This window comes from Acomys russatus, chromosome 5, assembly GCF_903995435.1.
Source record: "Acomys russatus chromosome 5, mAcoRus1.1, whole genome shotgun sequence".
Taxonomy (NCBI): Eukaryota; Metazoa; Chordata; class Mammalia; order Rodentia; family Muridae; genus Acomys; species Acomys russatus.
Genome location: NC_067141.1, coordinates 6263184 through 6282613, shown reverse-complemented (window position 1 = coordinate 6282613; position 19430 = coordinate 6263184). Strand labels below are relative to the sequence as shown.

At 47.7% G+C, this 19430-nt stretch overlaps 2 protein-coding genes across 2 annotated transcripts in view; one reads left to right on the top strand and one right to left on the bottom strand.

Annotated features, from left to right (window-relative positions):
* Katnip (katanin interacting protein) overlaps nucleotides 1–5759 on the bottom strand; it is a 175366-nt gene extending 169607 nt beyond the window's left edge. The window contains exon 1 of the mRNA XM_051145201.1: nucleotides 5741–5759. Within this exon, the coding sequence (XP_051001158.1) occupies nucleotides 5741–5747 (7 nt within the window). The 5' untranslated portion in view covers nucleotides 5748–5759. The remainder of the gene's footprint in view (nucleotides 1–5740) is intronic.
* A 204-nt stretch (nucleotides 5760–5963) lies between these two features.
* Gtf3c1 (general transcription factor IIIC subunit 1) overlaps nucleotides 5964–19430 on the top strand; it is a 66537-nt gene continuing 53070 nt past the window's right edge. Inside the window, 4 exon segments of the mRNA XM_051145200.1 lie at nucleotides 5964–6255; nucleotides 10147–10356; nucleotides 15733–15909; nucleotides 16160–16303. Coding sequence (XP_051001157.1) covers nucleotides 6035–6255; nucleotides 10147–10356; nucleotides 15733–15909; nucleotides 16160–16303 — 752 coding nt within the window. The 5' untranslated portion in view covers nucleotides 5964–6034.

Below are 19430 nucleotides of genomic sequence, written 5' to 3'. Positions count from 1 at the left end.
GTCAGAGTGGGCTACAAGAAACCTACCTAGTCTTGGAGGACAGAGGGAGAAGGGGAAGGGGAAGGGAAACCAGTAGAGAAAATGCCTGACCGCTTCAGCAGCAGTCTGCAAAAAGTCTGTCCATCTACAGTCACCAAGACCATCAACTACCACTACAAATACTTTCTTTGTTTTCCTTGTTTGAGGCTGGGGTGAGGGTGGGAGGGTGGGAGGGTGGGTGGGGTGCTATGAATCTAGGTTTGCTTTGAATTTACAATCCTCCTGTCTCAGACTCTCAAGTGCTGGGGTTAGACTGTGCACCACCAGACTTGGCCTAGAAATATTTCACATTGTACCCACCTCACTGACAGGGAATCAGGCTCAGAGACTGCACAGCTGAGATGGCAATCCAGGACAACTCAGAGCAAATCTAGAAGTGTCACTCACACTGCAACACAGAGTTGGGATAGCTTCAATCAAACCAACAGGCCAGAGACAAGCAGGCCAGGGACGACTTGTCACACATTGAAAGCACATGCTTAAGAAGCAAATGGTTTTCTAATTTGGCCATTGGCTTCCCTAGTTGGCTAGCATCACAATTCACTTACAGCGGGATATTCTGCAAAGACAGATCAGACACAGGTCTACAGAGTTAGGTGTAAAAAGGCCAGGTATTGCAGCACGCACCAGGAGGCAGAGACAGGCAAGATCTCTTTACATTTGAAGTCAACTTGGTCTACACAGTGAGTTCTAGCTGGCCATGGCTACATAGTAAGTGTCTTGGATTCCTCATGGTGGCCTCCACAAGCAAGCCATGGCACATAAGCCCTCAAACATTTAAAGAAATTAAGTTTAGAATAGAAACCAGGACTTCTGAAGGTTGAAGTCTAATCTTAGCCTAAATACCTTCCTAGAGCAGAGCATCCCTCATGCAACCTAGCAGAGGTGCTGAGAGAGCCCAAATGGCCAAGCCACTTTCCAAAATGTCCTGTAACAAGTCCTCCCAAAGTGTGTCCACAGAGCCTGGGCAACAGAAGAGCCTAAAAATGCAAAGTGATTTTCACCATTACTCTACAACTTCTCCTGTGTTCAATTCTGACTGAAGGGGCAAAACAAAAATTAGCGAAAGTACTTTCAGCATGAATCCAGGTCAAAGTTGAAAAAGTACAAATGGCTGTTGTATTCTTTATTGATGGGTACACAGGCAAGCAAATACTGACAATCTTCACTTAAGGAAAGCCTGATTAAAGCCGGGTGTGGTGATGCACGCCTTTAATCTCCGCACTTGGGGGGCAGAAGCAGGAGGATCACTGTGAATTCTAGGCCAGCCTGGTCTACAAAGCCAGGCCAACCAAGGCTACCCATAGAAACCCTATCTTGAAAAATAAAACAAACAAAAACAAAGACAAAAAAAAAAAAAAAAAAAAAGAAAAAAAGAAAGAAAGAAAGAAAGAAAAAGAAAGAAAAGCCTGATTAGCCAGGCCGAGGTGTGCACGCCTTTAATCCCAGCATTTAGGAAGCCCAGGCAGGTGGATCTCTGTGAGTTCAAGGCCAGATCGATCTGTACATCAAGTTTCCAGGACAGCCAGAGCTACATAATGAGACCTTGTCTCGAAAAACAATAGCAAAAGTTGTTGCAGGGTCTTTGATCCCAATGTGATTCCTGAGATTGGGAACTGTAAGAACTTGATTCTTGTGGTTTCACCCTAACACTCCTCTAGTGCAAGAACTTTCTGCTTTATTGTAAACAAGTGATTAAGGTGTGGTTCAACCAGCCCTAGGACACACCTTTAATCCAAGAGCTTTCTGTACACAGGATTTAATAAAGTTAACCCTAGGTCAAAAGGCAGAACAAGAATCCAGCTGGCAGCCATTAAAGAGCAGGAGGTATGTGAGTTGAGGTGTATTTAAGACATCTTGAAGACGTAGAAGGAGCTCTTTAGCTTCTAGCTTTTAGCTCCTCAGCTCCTTGGCTTTGGGGGCTTTTTGAGCTTTGAGCTAGCAAGCCTTTGGCCTTGAGTTTTTTGGTTTTCGTTTTCGTCTTTTCCTCCTGGGCTGTCAGCTGAGCTAGTGAGCCTTTTGGGCCTTTTCCATCCAGACATGAGCTGAGTAGGAAGGTCAGCTGGGTGCTTTCTCTGCCTTTCTGAGCTAGCAGGTTTTCACCCCAGAATCTGGCTCCTCCATCTTTATTTGTAAACTAGAGTATTTGGGATTTTCAATTAAAATAACAAAAAGTAGTCTGGTAAAACAGTAAATAACTATTTTCTAAGCTCTCGGCCCATATGTATCATTTTAATAATTCATATGAAGAAATGGAACTATACAGCAAGTAATTCTGCTACAGGTCAAGAACAATAGCTTGTCCCAGAAACATCAGGAAGTGATGGAAGTTGCCAGATGGACTAATAGTATCTTGTAGAGAATACCATTTTTATTTGTATGAACAAGACACAGATTATGGCTCTTTAGAGCTGGGGATCTGGCAGATACTTTCTCAGACAAAAATGAGTGAGCCTGTCACCAGGGAAACTGACAGTATTTGTTGCCAATGATAAATTTTTGAGGGAAGGCAAGTGGCAAGGTGCGTCTGCTGCTATAATGTTTCCAGGGACTTGTCTCTGTTTATAAAACAGAGAAGATGGAGACAGTAATAATATGACTTCTCTTAGCTTCTTGAGACAAAGTCTTACTCTGTAACCCAGGATGGCCTCAAACTTGGGCTTTTCCTGTCTCTGGCTCCCAAGTGCTAGGATTAAAGTGTAAAATACCATGTTCTGCTCTTTATGCCCACCCCCCCACTGCCCCCCCCCCGCCGCCGCGCACCACGGGGTAATGTCTACTGTCACCATTTAGGATTTGCATGTTACTGAGCCAGCTGTTACCAAATTACCAATACCTGAAGCTATAAAATTGGGTATGGACAAAATAGCCCATAGATCAAAGGGCCAAAGATTAATTGGAGAAATGGAATTTATTACTTATGAGTCCCAAGTTCACTAACCACAGTATGATTGGCCTTTTAGAAACTGTCACTTGCTAAGTTTTGGTGTAGTGCCAAAGTGTCTACAGTTATCTGAAAAGGTAATACACCCACTTATGTGTGTGCAATACTATCTGTTCTATTCATTAGCAAAAGTTGCATAATTATTATTAGTAGTAGTTAGGACCGTAAAGCAGAAAAGTCCAGCTGCTTCCTTTTGGCCCTTTGAGTCAAGATCTCACTATATAGGTCAAACTGGCCTTGAAGTCATGATCATGCCTCAGCCTCCAGTGCGAGGACAACAGACATGCAGCCCCCAGGTGCATCTGGCTTAGCTGTTTTCTATTAAGCTAGACATGGAGTTTTCAGAAAATGTAAAATAAGCCACGTATGCTTTCTCATGCCAATAACCTTAGTCAATCAGGAGACTGAAGCAAGAGGTTCAAAAGTTCAAGGCTAGTCCCAGCAAGTTATGAAGACTTTGTCTTAAAAGGGGTGGGCCAGCCACTTGATAATTAGCTCAGTTGTGGGTCAGTTGCCTAGCACATGTGAGGCCATGAGTTTAATCCCTAGTCCTAAAAAGGAAAGGAAAAGAGAGAAAGCCAGTTAAATGGCATGGTGGCGTTGCATGTAATGGCAGCACTCAGCAGGCGAAGGGTGAGGAGAGGGAGCTCAAGTTCATCTTTGTCTACATGGCAAGGGTGACACTAGCCTCTGCTACGTGAGACCCTGTCTGTCTGTCTCTCTCTCTCTTTTTTTTTTTCCTCTGAGACAGGGTCTCTCTGTGTTAGCCTTGGCTGGCCTGGCCTGGCTTTGTAGACCAGGCTGGCCTCGAATTCACAGCCATCCACCTGCCTCTGCCTCCTGAGTGTTGGGATTCAAGGTGTGTGCCACCACATCCGGTCTGAGACCCTGTCTCAAGACAAAACAAAATCAAGAAAGGAAAGAGGGGGGGGGGCAGTGAGAGGAAATATAAAGCAATACTTTTTTTTTTTTAATTTTACTATTTGCGGGAGGGGAATAGACAGCTATTTTCATTAAAAATATCTAAGTTCAGGAGTAAAAGTCTATTTTTTTGTTTGTTTGTTTTGAGACAGGGTTTCACTTTGTAGCATTGGCTGACCTGGAACTCACTTTGTGGAAGAGGCCATGCTGGAGCTTACAGGCCTGTGTGTGTGTGTGTGTGTGTGAGAGAGAGAGAGAGAGAGAGAGAGAGAGAGAGAGAGAGAGAGAGAGAGAGAGAGAGAGAGGAGAGAGAGCGAGAGGAGAGGAAGAGAGGAGGGAGGAGAGAGGAGAGAGAGGAGAGGAGAGAGAGAGAGAGAGAGAGAGAGAGAGAAAGAGATTCTGCTGGATAAGGCTGAAGTCTGACTTCTCCAGATAGCCGTTTCGCACTTGGTCTATGAACGCGGACTCCCTTTCTCAGTGGGGTGCTCACTCCACCTGATTTTGGTAAGCCCAGATTTTGTAAGGGGTGACCAAGATAGGATTTCAATCCTATCAAGCAGAGTCCCACAGGTGTGCACCACTACTCCTGGCCTGAGGTTAATTCTAAGTGAATTGATGTTCTGAAATTTTGTATTTAAATGGCAACACCACGGATAGAATACATGCAAGCAAAGTCCTCTGAAGGAAGGACTTAAAGGTGTCCAAGGCCTAAGAGTATAAAGGTACTGCATTACAGCAGGACCACATGAACACCACAGGCGAAACTGGTGCTTTTGTTTTGTTTTTGTGCCTCAAGTACAAAGGACAAAGACATCGTCTAAGCACATATAACACATTCAATGGTAACATGTCTTTCCACGCTGTATCCACTGGCTATTAAAGAAACACAAATCCCCCGGAAGTAAGGGGCAGTAATGCACTGTGAAACGGCACATTAGCATGGATCCTTCCAGGCTCCAAGACATCAGTGTTCCCATTGGAAAAGCTGGGTATCAGAGTAACTATTTCCAGGGGGGCTTGTGAGCACCCATAGCAATTCTAAGCAGGCTGCCTTTGGCCTGAAGGCAGATGATTGATTGGCTGTCACAGTTTAAGACTTTCTCCTGAAACACAACTAGATCTGAGCAGCAGCTTCTTTACGGATTGGAAACCGATTTTCAGTCACAGGCCACCAAACATGCCCCTGTAGCCAGGTTCAGGCTCTGGAATGAAAGGCTTCTAAAACCCTCTTCAAATGTCAAACCCCCGTAATTCTACTTCAGAAATAGCTTCCGGGAGTCTTACTTAATGTTGCCTTTTATTAGTTATCTGACTTTGGACAGGCAAATTGCCAGCCTTCTGTAAGCCTCAGCTCCCTTCGCAACTATCCCAAAGGGCTGCTGTGAAATGTTTGAACTTGTCGGTAGCTACCGAGGGCCCTGGCACCGAAAAGTACTCAGTTACCGCGAGCTACCAACACCACCAAAGCACATAGACGTATTCCCAGCCTTTTCCCTCCACTCCTGATACTAGTAGCTAACAAACGTACTCCCAGGGGGCACGCTTACTTCCAACCAACTTCCACGCTCCCAGTGACCATCCCAGGACCACCCTGATCCTTCTCAGGTCTCCCCAACGCCAACCTCTTCCCCGTGCCCCCTCAATAGAGCCGAGAGGGTTTCCTACAAGACCATTGCTCTGTCGCGGTCCCCAATCCCGCACCGCCAGACCCTTTCCCTCAGGCTGGACACCAGCTTGGGCCCGGGGCCCTGCGGCCTGACATTCAGTCCCAAGACGCCTCCGAGGAATGAAGGGGGACAGCCGCCCGACCTCCCGGGAGGGCCCCCGGACACTAACCGTCCATCCCTAGAGGCGGCGGTTCCGGGCTCCCGAACCGGAAACGGCCCTGACACTGTTTGCAGTTCCCCTGGTTACTACGAAGTTCCGGACCAATGGCGAAGGAGCTCCATTCATTGAGCCCGCCCCTCCCGAGAAGCGTGACGTCACGGCGGAGCTCTGGGACTGCCCCCTCTGTACCTCGGTGTCTGTCCCGCCTTCCCCAGGCTGCCGATCGCCGTGCGCAGGCGCGCTGGGCCCGGGCCTCGGCGGCGAGATGCGCAGGCGCCCGGGCTGCTGCTAACTGAAGCGGCCATGGACGCGCTCGAGTCGTTGTTGGACGAGGTAGCCCTGGAGGGGCTCGACGGCCTCTGTCTGCCCGCACTGTGGAGCCGCCTAGAGTCCCGCTCGCCTCCCTTCCCATTGCCACTGGAGCCCTTGACGCAGGAGTTTCTGTGGCGGGCCTTAGCTACGCACCCGGGCATCAGTTTTTACGAGGAGCCACGAGAGCGACCGGACCTGCAGCTCCAAGACCGGTCAGCTACCACCAGGGTGGGGCGGGGGGCTGAGAGCCTGGAGGGGGTGGGGTGGAGCGGTGCAGAGCGGAGACCGTGGGACGTGGGGGAGGGGGAGGGGCGCGAGAGGCGGGCTAACCTGAGCTCCCTGCGCCCTGGCAGGCCCAAGATGATGAGCTTGGGGGAGGGGGGCATCCACTGGGACCGAATTGTTTCCCTGGATGTTGAAGGAGTCAGAGTCCCTTTAAGTTGGCTGTTAGGCCGGGAGTAGGAAACGTGGAAGCAGGTGAGGTCCTTCAGGGAGCTTTCTGTTCTGAAAGCCAGGGCAACTGCATAGCACCAAACATAGCAGTGAAAGAATAGCCAAGGTATATTGGTCGCTTCCCATAAGTGGGTTCTAAAACCCAGTTCTGGAAGCGACAGAACTAAGTAAGTAGATCAATACCTTGCACTGTGATCGAGACACTATTGTCTTCATTTTACGGAGGAGGAAACTGACCACCGAGGCGTTACAAGGGACAAGTACAGGATTCAGGGATTGCCACATGCACTTGTCCTTTCTCCTGTTTATCTGTCCCTCTCCAGCCCCTTGCATGTTCTAGACATGAGTTTTACCACTGAGAACACTCTTAGCCTCAGCCTACCCCTCTTCAATTTTTTAAAAAAGTATTTATTTATTATGTATATAGTGTTCTGCTTGCATGTATACCTGCGTGCCAGAAGAGGGCACCAGATCTCATTGTGGATGGTTGTGAGCCACCAAGTGGTTGCTGGGAATTGAACTCATGACCTCTGAGTACTCTTAACCACTGAGCCATCTCTCCAGCCCTTCAATTTTTATTTTTTATTTTTTTAAATTAAGAAAGAGCCGACTATATAGTCCAGTCTGGCTTCATACCCTCCCGCCTCTGCCCCCTAGCACTTGGATTGCACGTGCATCCCACCATTCCCTTCAAGTCAGAACTCTGAGGCTCATATGAAGGTCAGAGGAGGTTCCTACAGGTAAAAAAGAGCCAGACAAGTTTAGGTTTAGGCGGCCACTTGGCCAAGAGGGCTCCAAACAGACAGCGCCAACCAAGCAGGATGGCCTAGCAGGAGAGAAGGAAACTACATGTGCCTGCGTATAAGCTTGAAAGCAGAGAATGGGGCGTATTCTTGCCACTTTTGTATACTCACTGTGACGTGTGACTGAGATAACTCACATGGTGCAGAAAGTCTCACAACACCCTCAAGAGGTAGGTATTCTGAAGAGAAAACAAAGCTCAGAGGGGCAACTAGTAAAAAACCATCAACTAGTAAAAACAGATTCCAGAACTTGAATCCAGGAAATCTAGGTTCAGCATCCACTCTGCCCTTAACCACATTTGACTTCAAGGGAACCTATGATTATTTAATCCACTTGAAGAAGCTGCGGTTTTTGTTTTTTGAAACAGGGTTTCTTTGTTACACAGAGCCCTGACTGTCTTGGACTCTCTTTGTAGACCAGGCTGGCCTTGAACTCATAGAGATCGGCCTGCATTTGCCTCCAAGTGCAGGGATTAAAGGCGTGTGCCACCACGCCCAGCTGAAGAAGCTGTTCTTTACCCTAACGACAGTAGCAAGTCTCCAAAGCAGGGCGTAAGATTAGCGGCAGTCACAACCAGTCAGGGACTAGTTTTTTCTAATCAAGTGGGGATCAGAATGAAGAACCCATGGGACCAAGACATACCAGGCAGCCAGGTGTAGTGGCACACACCTGTAATCTCTGCAGGCGCAGGTAAGAGGATCTGAGTTCAAGACCAGCTCTAGCTACACGGTAAGAGCCTATGTTTAAAAAGAGAGAGAGACAGTCGGGCATGGTGTTGCATGCCTTTAATAATCCCAGCACTCTGGGAGGCAGAGGCAGGCAGATCATTGTGAGTTCAAGGCCAGCCTGGTCTACGGAAGTAAGTCCAGGACAGCCAAGGCTACACAAAGAAACCCTGTTATAAGAAACCAAAAAAAGAAAAGCTAATCCAAGTAATGGTGGCTCATGACTTTGGACAGAGGCAGGTGGATCTCTGAGATTGAGGCCATTCTGGTCTACAGAACAGCCAAGGCTACACAGAGAAACCCTGGCTCGAAAAACCAAATTAATTTATTAACTTATTAATTAATTTAAAAATGAATTAAAAAGATGTGTTAGCAGGACAGTTAAGAGAATTTGGTGACTAGGGCTGTGGGATGACAGAAATGGAGGTCAGCTGCTGACACACCTGAATGAACACTGACCCCCTTCCCTGAGTAGGGAAGAGAAGTGGGTGAGTCTGGGAGAGGTGCTAACTGTACCGTGAATCTTCTTTGAATCTAAGAGAAGATTCTGTTTAGTAAACAGAATCCTAGTGGGCAAAGCAGGCAGGGGGAGGGACTGGGCTAGACCTTTGTGAGTCATTCTGGGCACTTGGTAATCAAGAGATCATCCCCGGGAGAGCCTTGTGATTGGACATCTCCCAAAGCTACACCTACATTTCAAGGCTGGATGGAGGAGGCATCACCTTCAACCAAGATTAAAGTGTGGGTGGAGGAGGAGAGAACATGCCACAGTGTGTCCTGGAAGACCTGAAAACTGAGGGTGATATAGGACAAAGTTCACAGAGAGGACAACAGTTTTCTAAAAGTTTAAAAGTACAGCTGTGTCATCTCAGTTACCCTAGAGAAGGATGCTAGCCGGGCTCCAAGGCAAACAATGCCTCACCTTAGTTCACCCTCCTAAAGGAGGAGACTCACAGATGCCAGCTGATAAGAGGCACCTGAGAGCACGGGCTCAGCTCCAGGGACTGCACAGCAGGCGGGGAAACAGGCCTGTTTGAGCTCATGGAATTTGAAATGTTTGATAGACTGCTGAAGACGTTGAATTGGTGTTTGGGGGGAAATAGGAGAAACCAAAGGGCTAAGGATATGCCCTAGCATGGGCAAGGCTCTGGGTTGCACAAAACAGAAGACAAGCCTGGGCATTCTAAGATGGGAATTGTTTGTATGCAGGCAACCTTCAAAACCATAAAACTGGGTAAGGGAACCGGGGAGGTGACTAAAGAGGGGACGCTGTCAGCGGAGGACAACCTTGGGGGTGGGGGGTGATCTAGAGACCAGGAACTAGATCTGGAGGGAAAACAAAAGGCTCTGCTCAGTAAGGTGGAACAGGTGTTCGGTTCTGGGTGGGTTGCGATCCTAGAAAGGTCTTTTTCTCTGTGATAGAGAGGTAAGAACCTGGGCTGGAGTTGTAGCTCAGTTGGTTTAAGCCTTAGAACTCTATAAAACAGATATGGTGGAATTGTGCCTGTAATTCCAGTGTGTGGGATGTGAAGCAGGAGGATTAAGAGTTCTAGGTCAGGGGGCTGGAGAGATGGCTCAGCAGTTAGGAGCACTGACTGCTCTTCCAGTGGTCCTGAGTTCAATTCTCAGCAACCACATGGTGGCTCACAACCATCTATAATGTGATCTGATGCCCTCTTCTGGCATGCAGGTGTACATGCAGGCAGAGCACTGTATACATAATAAATAAATAAATCTTTAAAAAAAAAAAAAAAAAAGACTTCTAGATCATTCTTGTTTATATAGTATGGAGCTCAAGCTTGCCTAGAATATTTCAGACCCTGTCTCAAAATAAAAGAAAGGCAGAAAACTGCTTGTCAAGATTAATTACAGGCCAGGCATAGTGGTGCCTGCTTGTTATCCTGCCACTCAGGAAGCTGAGGCAGAAGCATCTGAAATTCAAGGCCAGTCCGGGCTGCAAAGAAGTATTATCTTAAAGAGAAAAAGATTGCATTGTGAGAGACGAGACTGAGTAACCTCACCTGTAAGTCCCTGGGGTCTGCAGGATGTTGGCAGAGGATGCCAGGTGCATGTTATCTCTGAAGCTGAGTCAGAGTTTTATGTATATGTTTTCCTCCGTAGATATGAAGAAATTGACTTGGAAACTGGAATTTTGGAGTCCAGGAGAGACCCTGTCACTTTGGAGGATGTCTACCCGATTCATATGATCTTAGAGAATAAAGATGGCATCCAAGGCTCCTGTCGGTACTTTAAGGAGAGGAAGGACATCACCAATAACATCAGGACCAAGTGTTTGCAGCCTCGTTGTACAATGGTAGAAGCCTTCAGCAGGTAATTGACTCACACTCCACAGTTCCCTGGTATCTGTGTGCGCTGAAGTCAGGTACAGCCTCTGGTACATCTCCTCGGGCTGCCCTGCACCCACGCCACTCCCGGGGCCTGCCTTGTGGGTTTGGTGGTCCTGACTCTCCCTGGCCTTCATGTTCACAGTCCTGTTGGAGCCAGCATCTGCCCAGCCCTTTGTGCTCTTACCCTGACTCTGCCCTGTGCTCATCTCCTTCCCTTTTTGAGTTCTCAGTCGCTATCCCATTCTGCCAAACCTAAGCAGTACAAACTGTGGTATTTCTCAAGTGCCTCAGCACGGCCCACCTCCTTCCTGTCTTCCTGGGGAATGGGAAGCTGTGCTGGCGGACTCTGCTCGCTTTCTCCCTCCACTTGAGGGTCTTGCGTGTTGTCCTCCCCCCTTTATCTGAGCCATGAGATGCTGGTCTGGACAAGTCTGTCCCGTTCCCCTCCCATCAGCCCAGCTCTCTGCGCCTCTTCTTCTCTCCCACTGGTCTGTCCGTTTTTTCTCTGGAATTTTCATTTCTGCTCACATTCTGGGGCATTTTCCTAAGCACGCGTACAGGCTCACCCACCTGATAACTTACCCCCTTTCTTGGCCCCATGTTGTCTGTCTTACAGCAAGCTTCCTGGAAGAGACACTGGGTTCTCTGTGTATCCGTCTTCCCCTCGCTTTCACTCTTCTGCTTCCCACAGATGTGACTCCTGCCTGACACATTACTTGTGAGAGCGCAGTCAGCAAGCCCTTAGCCTCCGACATAGAGCATTGGCCCTCGGCTTCGTGCATCCTTGTTTCCCTTGGTGATCTTCACCAGCTTTTGGTGGACTCCCCTGCTCCTCCACCCTATTGAGTGTTGGCTGCTCCCAAATGTCTCATGTAGTATTTCAGTAATGAGCCCCTCATACGCTGTGGTGGAGGTGGTCTCTTTCTATCCCAAACCTGCCTCGTTCTCTCTTCTCTTTGTCCTGGTCAGAGGCATTCTTAGGAGCCAGACTGCATAAGTCAGGGACGTGGGTCTCTTCCAAGGCCTCCTCTCTGTGATGCCTACACTCAGTTGTGTGTCATGCCCTGCTAGCTTATCTTTCTAAATTTGTCTCCAGAATGCAGAAGTGTCTTTACCCATTGGCATGGCCTCCCCTCCCCCTTCCATACTGATTGGAGGTTGCCCTAAGACGAAAATGTAATCTTAGATGGTCTTCCCATTGCTCATGGCCACATGTCACTCACGGGCAAACTTTGTCCAGATTGAGGTTGTGTTTATTTTAGAGGCTTCTTCATTGTTAACAACTAGAAACATGGATTTCCAGTATCTCTTGGGGGGGAAACCCCCACAAGATTTAGCCATGTGAAAGACTGGTTTTTATAAAGCAGCAGAGGTCACAGTCACCTTCAGACAAGCTAGGTACCAGCCACTCCTTTTCCTCACCAGTGGTCTTGTTCTCATTTGCCACGTGTTCTGTTTACTGTGGCTCACAGACTCCTTGTCACTTTGTCCCTGCCTGCTGAGCTTTGTCACCTAGGCATCCTCAAGTTACTGTTTTCCCTGTGCTTCAGGTAGAATATGTCAGACCTCTTGTTTCGGGAGGTAAAGGTATGTGCTATTCCTCGTGCTTAGAATGGTCTCCCCTCACACCAGCACCGCATCCGCCTACCCCCACAGCAGCTGCACCCGTCATTAAGTGTCTTTGCTACCCAGGTACCATCAGATTACTCTGGTGGTCTGGTGAGGAAAGAGTGGCACAGTGAGCAATTAAGGGCATTTGGGTTTCTAAAATTTGACCATTTGCAGGAAGGTTACAGTTAGAGCTAGCAAAAACTATTGGTTGTGCCAGAGTCACTTCAGGTGTTCATTGGCAGCATCCTTCCTCACCAGCCCGTCATCTCCCCAGCAGTAGAGTCTTCATTGTGCTCAACATTGAACGTCGCAGGTCTCACAGGTGCTTGGCAGTGCGGTGCTGCCTGTTGGCTTTGTAGCTGTGTCATCAAATTGGAGTTTTCAGCCTCTCTTAGCTATCTGGTGATTGGCATGCACTACATTCCAGCCAGCCATGCCACCCCTGGTCTTTCAAAGCAAGCCTGGCCAGTGATAGGGCAGGTTCTGTTTCCTTGCTCTTCTCCCTCCCATCCAGCTCCCTGCTGGCTCTAGAGGTTTCTGAGACTGTGGTGTGCACCCACTGCTGACCACACAGACACTTTTGCAGAAGCTCTGTGCCCAGAGTTTTCTGCCTGGAGTTAGAGCTCCTAATGTGGCCGTTCATTTTCTAGCTTTTCCCTGTGAGCTCCTGGAAGGTAGCTTATTTTTTATTTATCTTGATGCATGGCACTGTACACTCTGCTCAGCAAAATGATGGTCACAGTTTACAAATGTGCAGTGGCCAGAGTCATGGGACCAGTGACTGGGCAGTTCTTAATGTAGGTGAAATGGGCACTTCCAGGATGGCTTGGCAGTCAGTCCTTAACACAACTGTTGGCATGATGATAGTGCAGGATAAGAATTGACATGAGGGCCAGGCGTGGTGGCACACGCCTTTAATCCCAGCACTCGGGAGGCAGAGGGAGGCGGATCGCTGTGAGTTCGAGGCCAGCCTGGTCTACAAAGTGAATCCAGGACAGTCAAGGCTACAAGAGAATCCCTGTCTTGGAAAAAAAAAAAAAAAAAGAATTGACATGAGGAAGGAGAATGAATAATCAGCAAGCCTGTTCCTCTGTTTGCAGTCTTTTACCCAGCTAGCCTCTTGTAGTTTCTCTCTCTCTCTCTCTTTTTTTTTGTTTTTTTTTTTTTTTTTTTTTTTTTTTTTTCCTTTTTTCATTTTTGGTTTTTCGAGACAGGGTTTCTCTGTGTAGCCTTGGCCGTCCTGGACTTGCTGTGTAGACCAGGCTGGCCTTGAACTCACAGTGATCTGCCTGCCTCTGCCTCCCCAGTGCTGGGATTAAAGGCGTGTACCGCCACCGCCCGGCTTGTAGTTTCTCTTAATGAGCTTGTTTTGAGGCAAAAAATGGCTTAGGTCTTAACTCTTTAACAAACTGGACTATATAGACTTCACCCGTGTTAACCCTCACACGTTACAAAGACAGTCTCTTGTTGTTTGCTTGGAGAAATGAAATCATCTGGTAGGTGCAGGAGCACAGAAACCTGTGTGACTAAGTGGAGCGTGTGGGCTGCTGAGATCTCAGGCCAAGGTGTTAGTGAGCAGCAGAACAGAAAGGAGCCAAAGTGGCCGAGCTTTTTGCAAACTCTCCGTGGCACCGTCCTCCCGGAGAGGGCAGTCCTCCAGCTCAGTCACCTGGAGCCAAGCAGCGAGTGAGGGCTGGGTGTCTCCCGCAGCTGGGCCACAGCGTGAATGGAGCAGCTCAGTGTGCAGTTTTAGGCCCAGCAGCAATGAGGTTTAGCCATAGTGTGATGATACACAGTTCTTCTTTTTTTTTTTTTTTTACTGCTATGATAGAGGACCTGGCAGAAAACAACTTAGGAAGGATCTATCTTGGCTGAGGGTTTGATAAGGTACAGTTAGTTCCCCAGGCTCAGGAAGACATTGCAGGAGCACACGTGGTGCGCATCTTGACGAGTCATGAAACAGCCCAATGCTGGTACTCAGCGGGCTTTTTCCCTGATTCCTAAAAGCTCTCACAGACACCCTCAAAGATGTGAGTCAGTTACATGCTGAGTGCTAATTAACCCTTTCAAATGAACACTTGAAATTAAAAACTAAACATTGCACACACTATGGACCCAGAGGCCCCAACACAAAGATTCATATTCTTTAAGAAAAAAATAATAATTCAGTCAGCTGTGGTAACCTTTAGTCCTAACACTGAGGGAGGCAGAGGCAGGTGGATTGCAGTGAGTGGGAGGCCAGCCTGGTCTACAGAGCAAGTCCAGAACAGCCAAGGCTACACAGAGAAACCGTGTCTCAAAACAACAACAACAACAACAAAAATTCTAGCATGTACACATGCACAAATGCACGCGCACACACACACACGCACACACTGGTGTTGGTGGAGGCCAGAAGAGGGCATTAGATCTCCTGGAGTTAGAGGTGCATTCTGGGAACTCAAAACTGGTCTTCTGTGAGAACAGCAAAAGGTTTTAACTGCTGAGCTGTTTCTTCGGCCCCCAAAATACTCTACTTGAGATTGCACCTTGACCAGTGGTCTCCTTCCACTTCAGTGATTCTGACCATGCCATGTAGTGCCAGCTTATGTCTGTGAGCTCTAAGTCCTGGGCTTTCCAGTGCTGCTGGGGCTGTAATCTCACTAGTGTCCCCCTCCGGCCTCTTTTTAAGAGACTGACCCTGCCACACAGTGCAAAGCCTCAGCTGCTCTCCATGCTCCTTTCATGGCGTATACCAAACGAGAGAATCACAGACATTGTAGGCCAGCTTCCAGCGTGGGATGCAGCCTTTCCCCCTCTGGACCATTTCTATGTGTTTGCTCTCAACAAAACTACCCAAAAGATTTTGTCTGAGTGATGCTGGTCTCTTACAAATCATTGTTGATTTTCAGCCCCAGTTAATCGGCATCTGTTGTCTTGGTAACAAAAGGTTTAACTTCTACAGACTCCTAATCCAGAATGTCACATGAATGGCCCCAATAATCTTTGCTTCTCTCTGATCTTCCCCAGCCAGCCTCCATTGTCAGAGTTGCTGTTAGCATTGTCTTCCAGGTTCCCACACAAGCTCATTAAACTCAGTGGTGTTTCTGCCCAAAGATCCAAAATCATCCACCTTTCTACCTCAGAACAGTTCAAGATACAGATGGCTTCTGTGCCACACGGTCAGGTCCATCACAACAACACCCTGTTCCTGGTACCAACTTCTGTCCTAGTGTGTTTCCCTGTTGCTATGTTCGCATCAGGTGAACAAGGTCACAACCTGCCTGCAGTGACAGTACTGAATGAAGGAGACAGTGTTACAAGGCTGTTGCCAAGAATTCCAAGTACTGTGAAGAATCTGGGCGAGGTTGGGGTGGGATTAGCATCTTCTGGAAGGCCTAAGGAGTTGACAGCTGAATGATGAGACCAGGAATTCTCTCTACAGGTCCGTGAGAACCACAGCCAGGCAGTAACCCTGGGGCTGTGTGAGGATGGAGGCCAACTGCTGTAAGGTGTGTGAGGATGGAGGCAGGCTGCTGTAAGGTGTGTGAGGACAGGGGCAGGCTGTTGTAAGGTGTGTGAGGACGGAGGCAGGCTGTTGTAAGGTGTGTGAGGACGGAGGCAGGCTGTTGTAAGGTGTGTGAGTGTGTCCAGCTCCCAGCAGTCTGACTCTGACCTTGTGAAGCAGAGCTGGGGTACTGTGAATGTCTCAGAAGAAGCAGACATGACAGAAGGCCCTGCTTTCTTGTGCTGTTGTTGTGACTTGCAGGTGGGGTAAGAAGCTCATCATCGTGGCCTCCCAGGACATGCGCTATCGGGCCTTGATAGGCCTTGAGGGGGACCCTGACCTGAAGCTTCCTGATTTCTCCTACTGCATTTTAGAGCGGCTAGGCCGGTCCAGGTGGCAAGGGGAGCTGCAACGAGACCTTCATACCACCGCTTTCAAGTAAGCTGGGCCAGTGTCTCCACTCTAGATTACACGCCGTTATACTTCATCCTAAATGCAAGGGCCTGCTGCCATGCCTTCCCTAAGGCTTGGCTTTTCGTTACAGGCCATTGCTTCTCGTGACATTTCTCTTAGGCTAGCAGGCTACACAATGTGTGTGTGTCTGGTATTTATGTGCAAGTGAGAAGCTACGTTGTAAGGGTAAAACTACCAGTAAAATGAGGTGGGTACCTACTCTCTTCTCCTGCAGGGTCGACGCTGGAAAGCTTCATTATCACAGAAAAATTCTGAATAAGAATGGGCTCATTACAATGCAGTCACACGTGATCCGGCTACCTACTGGAGCCCAGCAGCACTCCATCCTCCTGCTCCTTAACCGCTTTCATGTGGACAGGTGTGGTTTGTAGAAAACAAAATATTTAGTTCTTTTGTGTTGTAACTACATGTCTTTTTAAGATTCTTAAAGGCCAAAACATAAAGCTTTTCAGAAAGATATTTTATATTTGTTTCTAATGAAAGTATGCCCTGCTCATTTAGAAAGCCTAGTAATTATACAGAAAAGAAGAGGGAAAAATATAACCCAACAATAGGAATTGTTTTGTTTTGTTGACAGGGTTTCTCTGTGTATCCTTGCCTGTCCTGGACTCACTCTGTAGACCAGGCTGGCCTCAAACTCACAGAGATTCATACCTGCCTCTGCCTCCCGAGTGCTGGGATTAAAGGCGTATACCAACATGCCCAGCAACAATAGGAACTATTAATTAACATTTTTTGAGGAGTAGGGAAGGAAAATTTGAAGTAAACCAAATTTGATTGAACACAGTCGCAAAGTTGTTTAATTATGGTAATTTTAGATTGAATGTTTTTCAGTCATACAGCCTAATAACTGTTGTGTATGGTGACATACACAGTAAAGGTCTGCCAAATGATCACAATGTAGGAAAGTGCCATTTTAGCTGGGTATCATAGTCCCACTGGTATAGAGTACTGGTAAAACAAGCACATTTCTTAGGGTTTCTGTTGCTGTGAAGAGACACCATGACCAAGCAGCTCTTATAAAGGAAAATGTTTATTTGGAGCTGGCTTACAGTTCAGGGGTGTAGTCCATTATTGTCATGGCAGGAAATAACAAAGTGCAGGTGGACATGGTGCTGGCCAAGGAGCCAAGAGTTACACATCTTGGTCCGGGGGCAGTAGAAGGAGACTGTGCCTTAGTGGCCAGACTTGAGCATACCCAGACCTCAGACCCATCTCCACCGTGACACACTTTGTCCAACATACCTACTCCAACAATAGCGCCATTCTCTGGAGGCTGCCTATTCAAACCAGCTCGTGCATTCCCTTCTAAGGACCAGGGAGTCTGGGAATGAGCCAGCATGGTTTTTTTCTGGCTTGTTCTTTGTAGCTAGAGTGAGTAATTAACTTGGAAAGAGCATGGAGGAAAGAGTTGTGTGTTGTTACAAAGAAAGAAAATCCTATTTGTTCAATTTTTTTCCAACAAAGAGTCAGGAGCCAGATGCTGGGATGAAAGTCTACTAGCTCAGAGAGGCAGAGAAAGCACCAAGCTGATTTTCTTACTCAGCAGACATCCCAGAAGGAAAAAACCCTTTCCCCTTCTCTAAGCTGTCTATTTAAGAACCAACCAAGTGTCCCTCCTTCCGGTGTAGACTTATGCTCACTTCTGGCCAGCTAGGTGCTTACTCTGCCTCTTGTCCTATGGTTGGCTATATTTAGCTTTTGCTTACAGAAAGCTCTTAGGTTAAAGGTGTGTGCTAGGGCTACACCATACCACAAGAAACAGGTTTTTCTAGTTCACAATCTTGGAGTTCAAATATCCTGTAACAGCTGTGCCACCTGCCTAGTCTCCCATATCAGTCTCTGCAGGAGGAGTAGGAATGGAAGCCAGGGTGGGTAATAGCCAAGTAGGTGCAGGACCCAGAAAAGCAGCCCTAAGCTCCAAACACTTAGGTTTGGTCACCAGTACTGTGTGGTGCGGATGGGCAGTACCAAGAGGCATTTGGGAAACAGGCAAACAGACACATCCCTAGACCATACCTGATTGTCTGCTAGCTGACTGTCAGAGTCCCTGCCCTTTACCTCCTTAGCTAGGTGTGCCTCAGAGAGAAGGAGTGAGCACTCGGGGGTGAGTGTAACTTCAGTTTCCACAGCCACTGCAGTGTGTGTGACTTTACAGGAGGTGGACATACAGATGCAGCTTGTTGACTTGGTGTCCAGTAAGCCATAACTATACTCCTGCCAGACATCATGTTATTCTGAGTGCTCTTCACATGTGTGCACTATCAGAATGTCACCAGTCCTCATCAGTCTTCTAGCAGTCTGCCAACCTTACTGTGCTTTTAAAAATACAGTTTTGGAAAGAATCATGCTTTGCAATTTTTTTTTTATTTTAATGGTTCATACTATCCATTACTTAAGTAACTATATTGCCAAATGTGTGACTGGCCTAGCATGGTAGCACATACCTGTCATCCCACTACTTGGGAGGCTGAGATGTGAAGATCCTGAATTTGAGGCCATATTGGGATATAGAATGAGACTGTCTTTAGAAAACAAAAACAAAATAGCAACAATAGCTCACTCAGCAGTGGCCTATGATGATAACAGCAGGGTTGGAGAGAGTGCACAGGTGGCGGCCCAGTAGTAGGAGAAGATGCGCAGGGTAAGTCAGCATCACTGGTTTAGTCTTTGCCTCTTTCTTGGGCAAAGTCCCTGTGCCTCTGAACTATTATTTCCTCTATAAAATGGTCGTGGCAGTGCTTCCTGTGTGTCTGAGCCCAGTGTGGAGCCCGTCTCCTCTTTGTTCTTTCCCTCACTGAGGACACCATGCGTGTGCTTTCTCTTCCCCTCCACAAGGAGTCGAGCCAGACTGCCTGTGACTAGCTGAGCTGTCCGAAAGACTCCTCGTTCTCCTCCCACCCTTCCCCAGACATAGGCTGCATGAGCACTGGGCTCCTTGGAAGCATTTATCATGACACACCAGCTTCACATTACAAAGGAGGTGGGCACTGGGTCAGTCACACAAGGAAGCCAGAAGGAGAAATATGAGAGGCCTTGATGGAGTGAGGGGAGTGCAACATATATAAAAAAGCTTTTGCCACATAGTAGTGTCACACGCCTTTAATCCCAGAACTCAGGAGGCAGAGGCAGGCGGATCCCTGTGAGTTCGAGACCAGCCTGGTCTACAGTGCAAGTCCAGGACAGCCAAGGCTACACAGAGAAACCGTGTCTCAAAAAACCAAATAAATAAATAAGTAAGCAAGCAAGCTTTTAGCCTTGGGCCAGAGTTTGGAGAAGCCTTCATCACGAAATAATGCCACTCTTGTTCAAGTGACTACAAGGTGGAACTTGAGAGGCCCACCAGCCTTTAACGTGCTGTCCAAGGTAAGGAAGTTTAGAAATGGCTGTGTTCATGTGTCCGCTCTGGAGTGTAGTTTGTACACTGTTGTAACTCTGGACATGAATTGTGCTGGTCCTCAGCACTGGTCTCCACAGGTGACTGG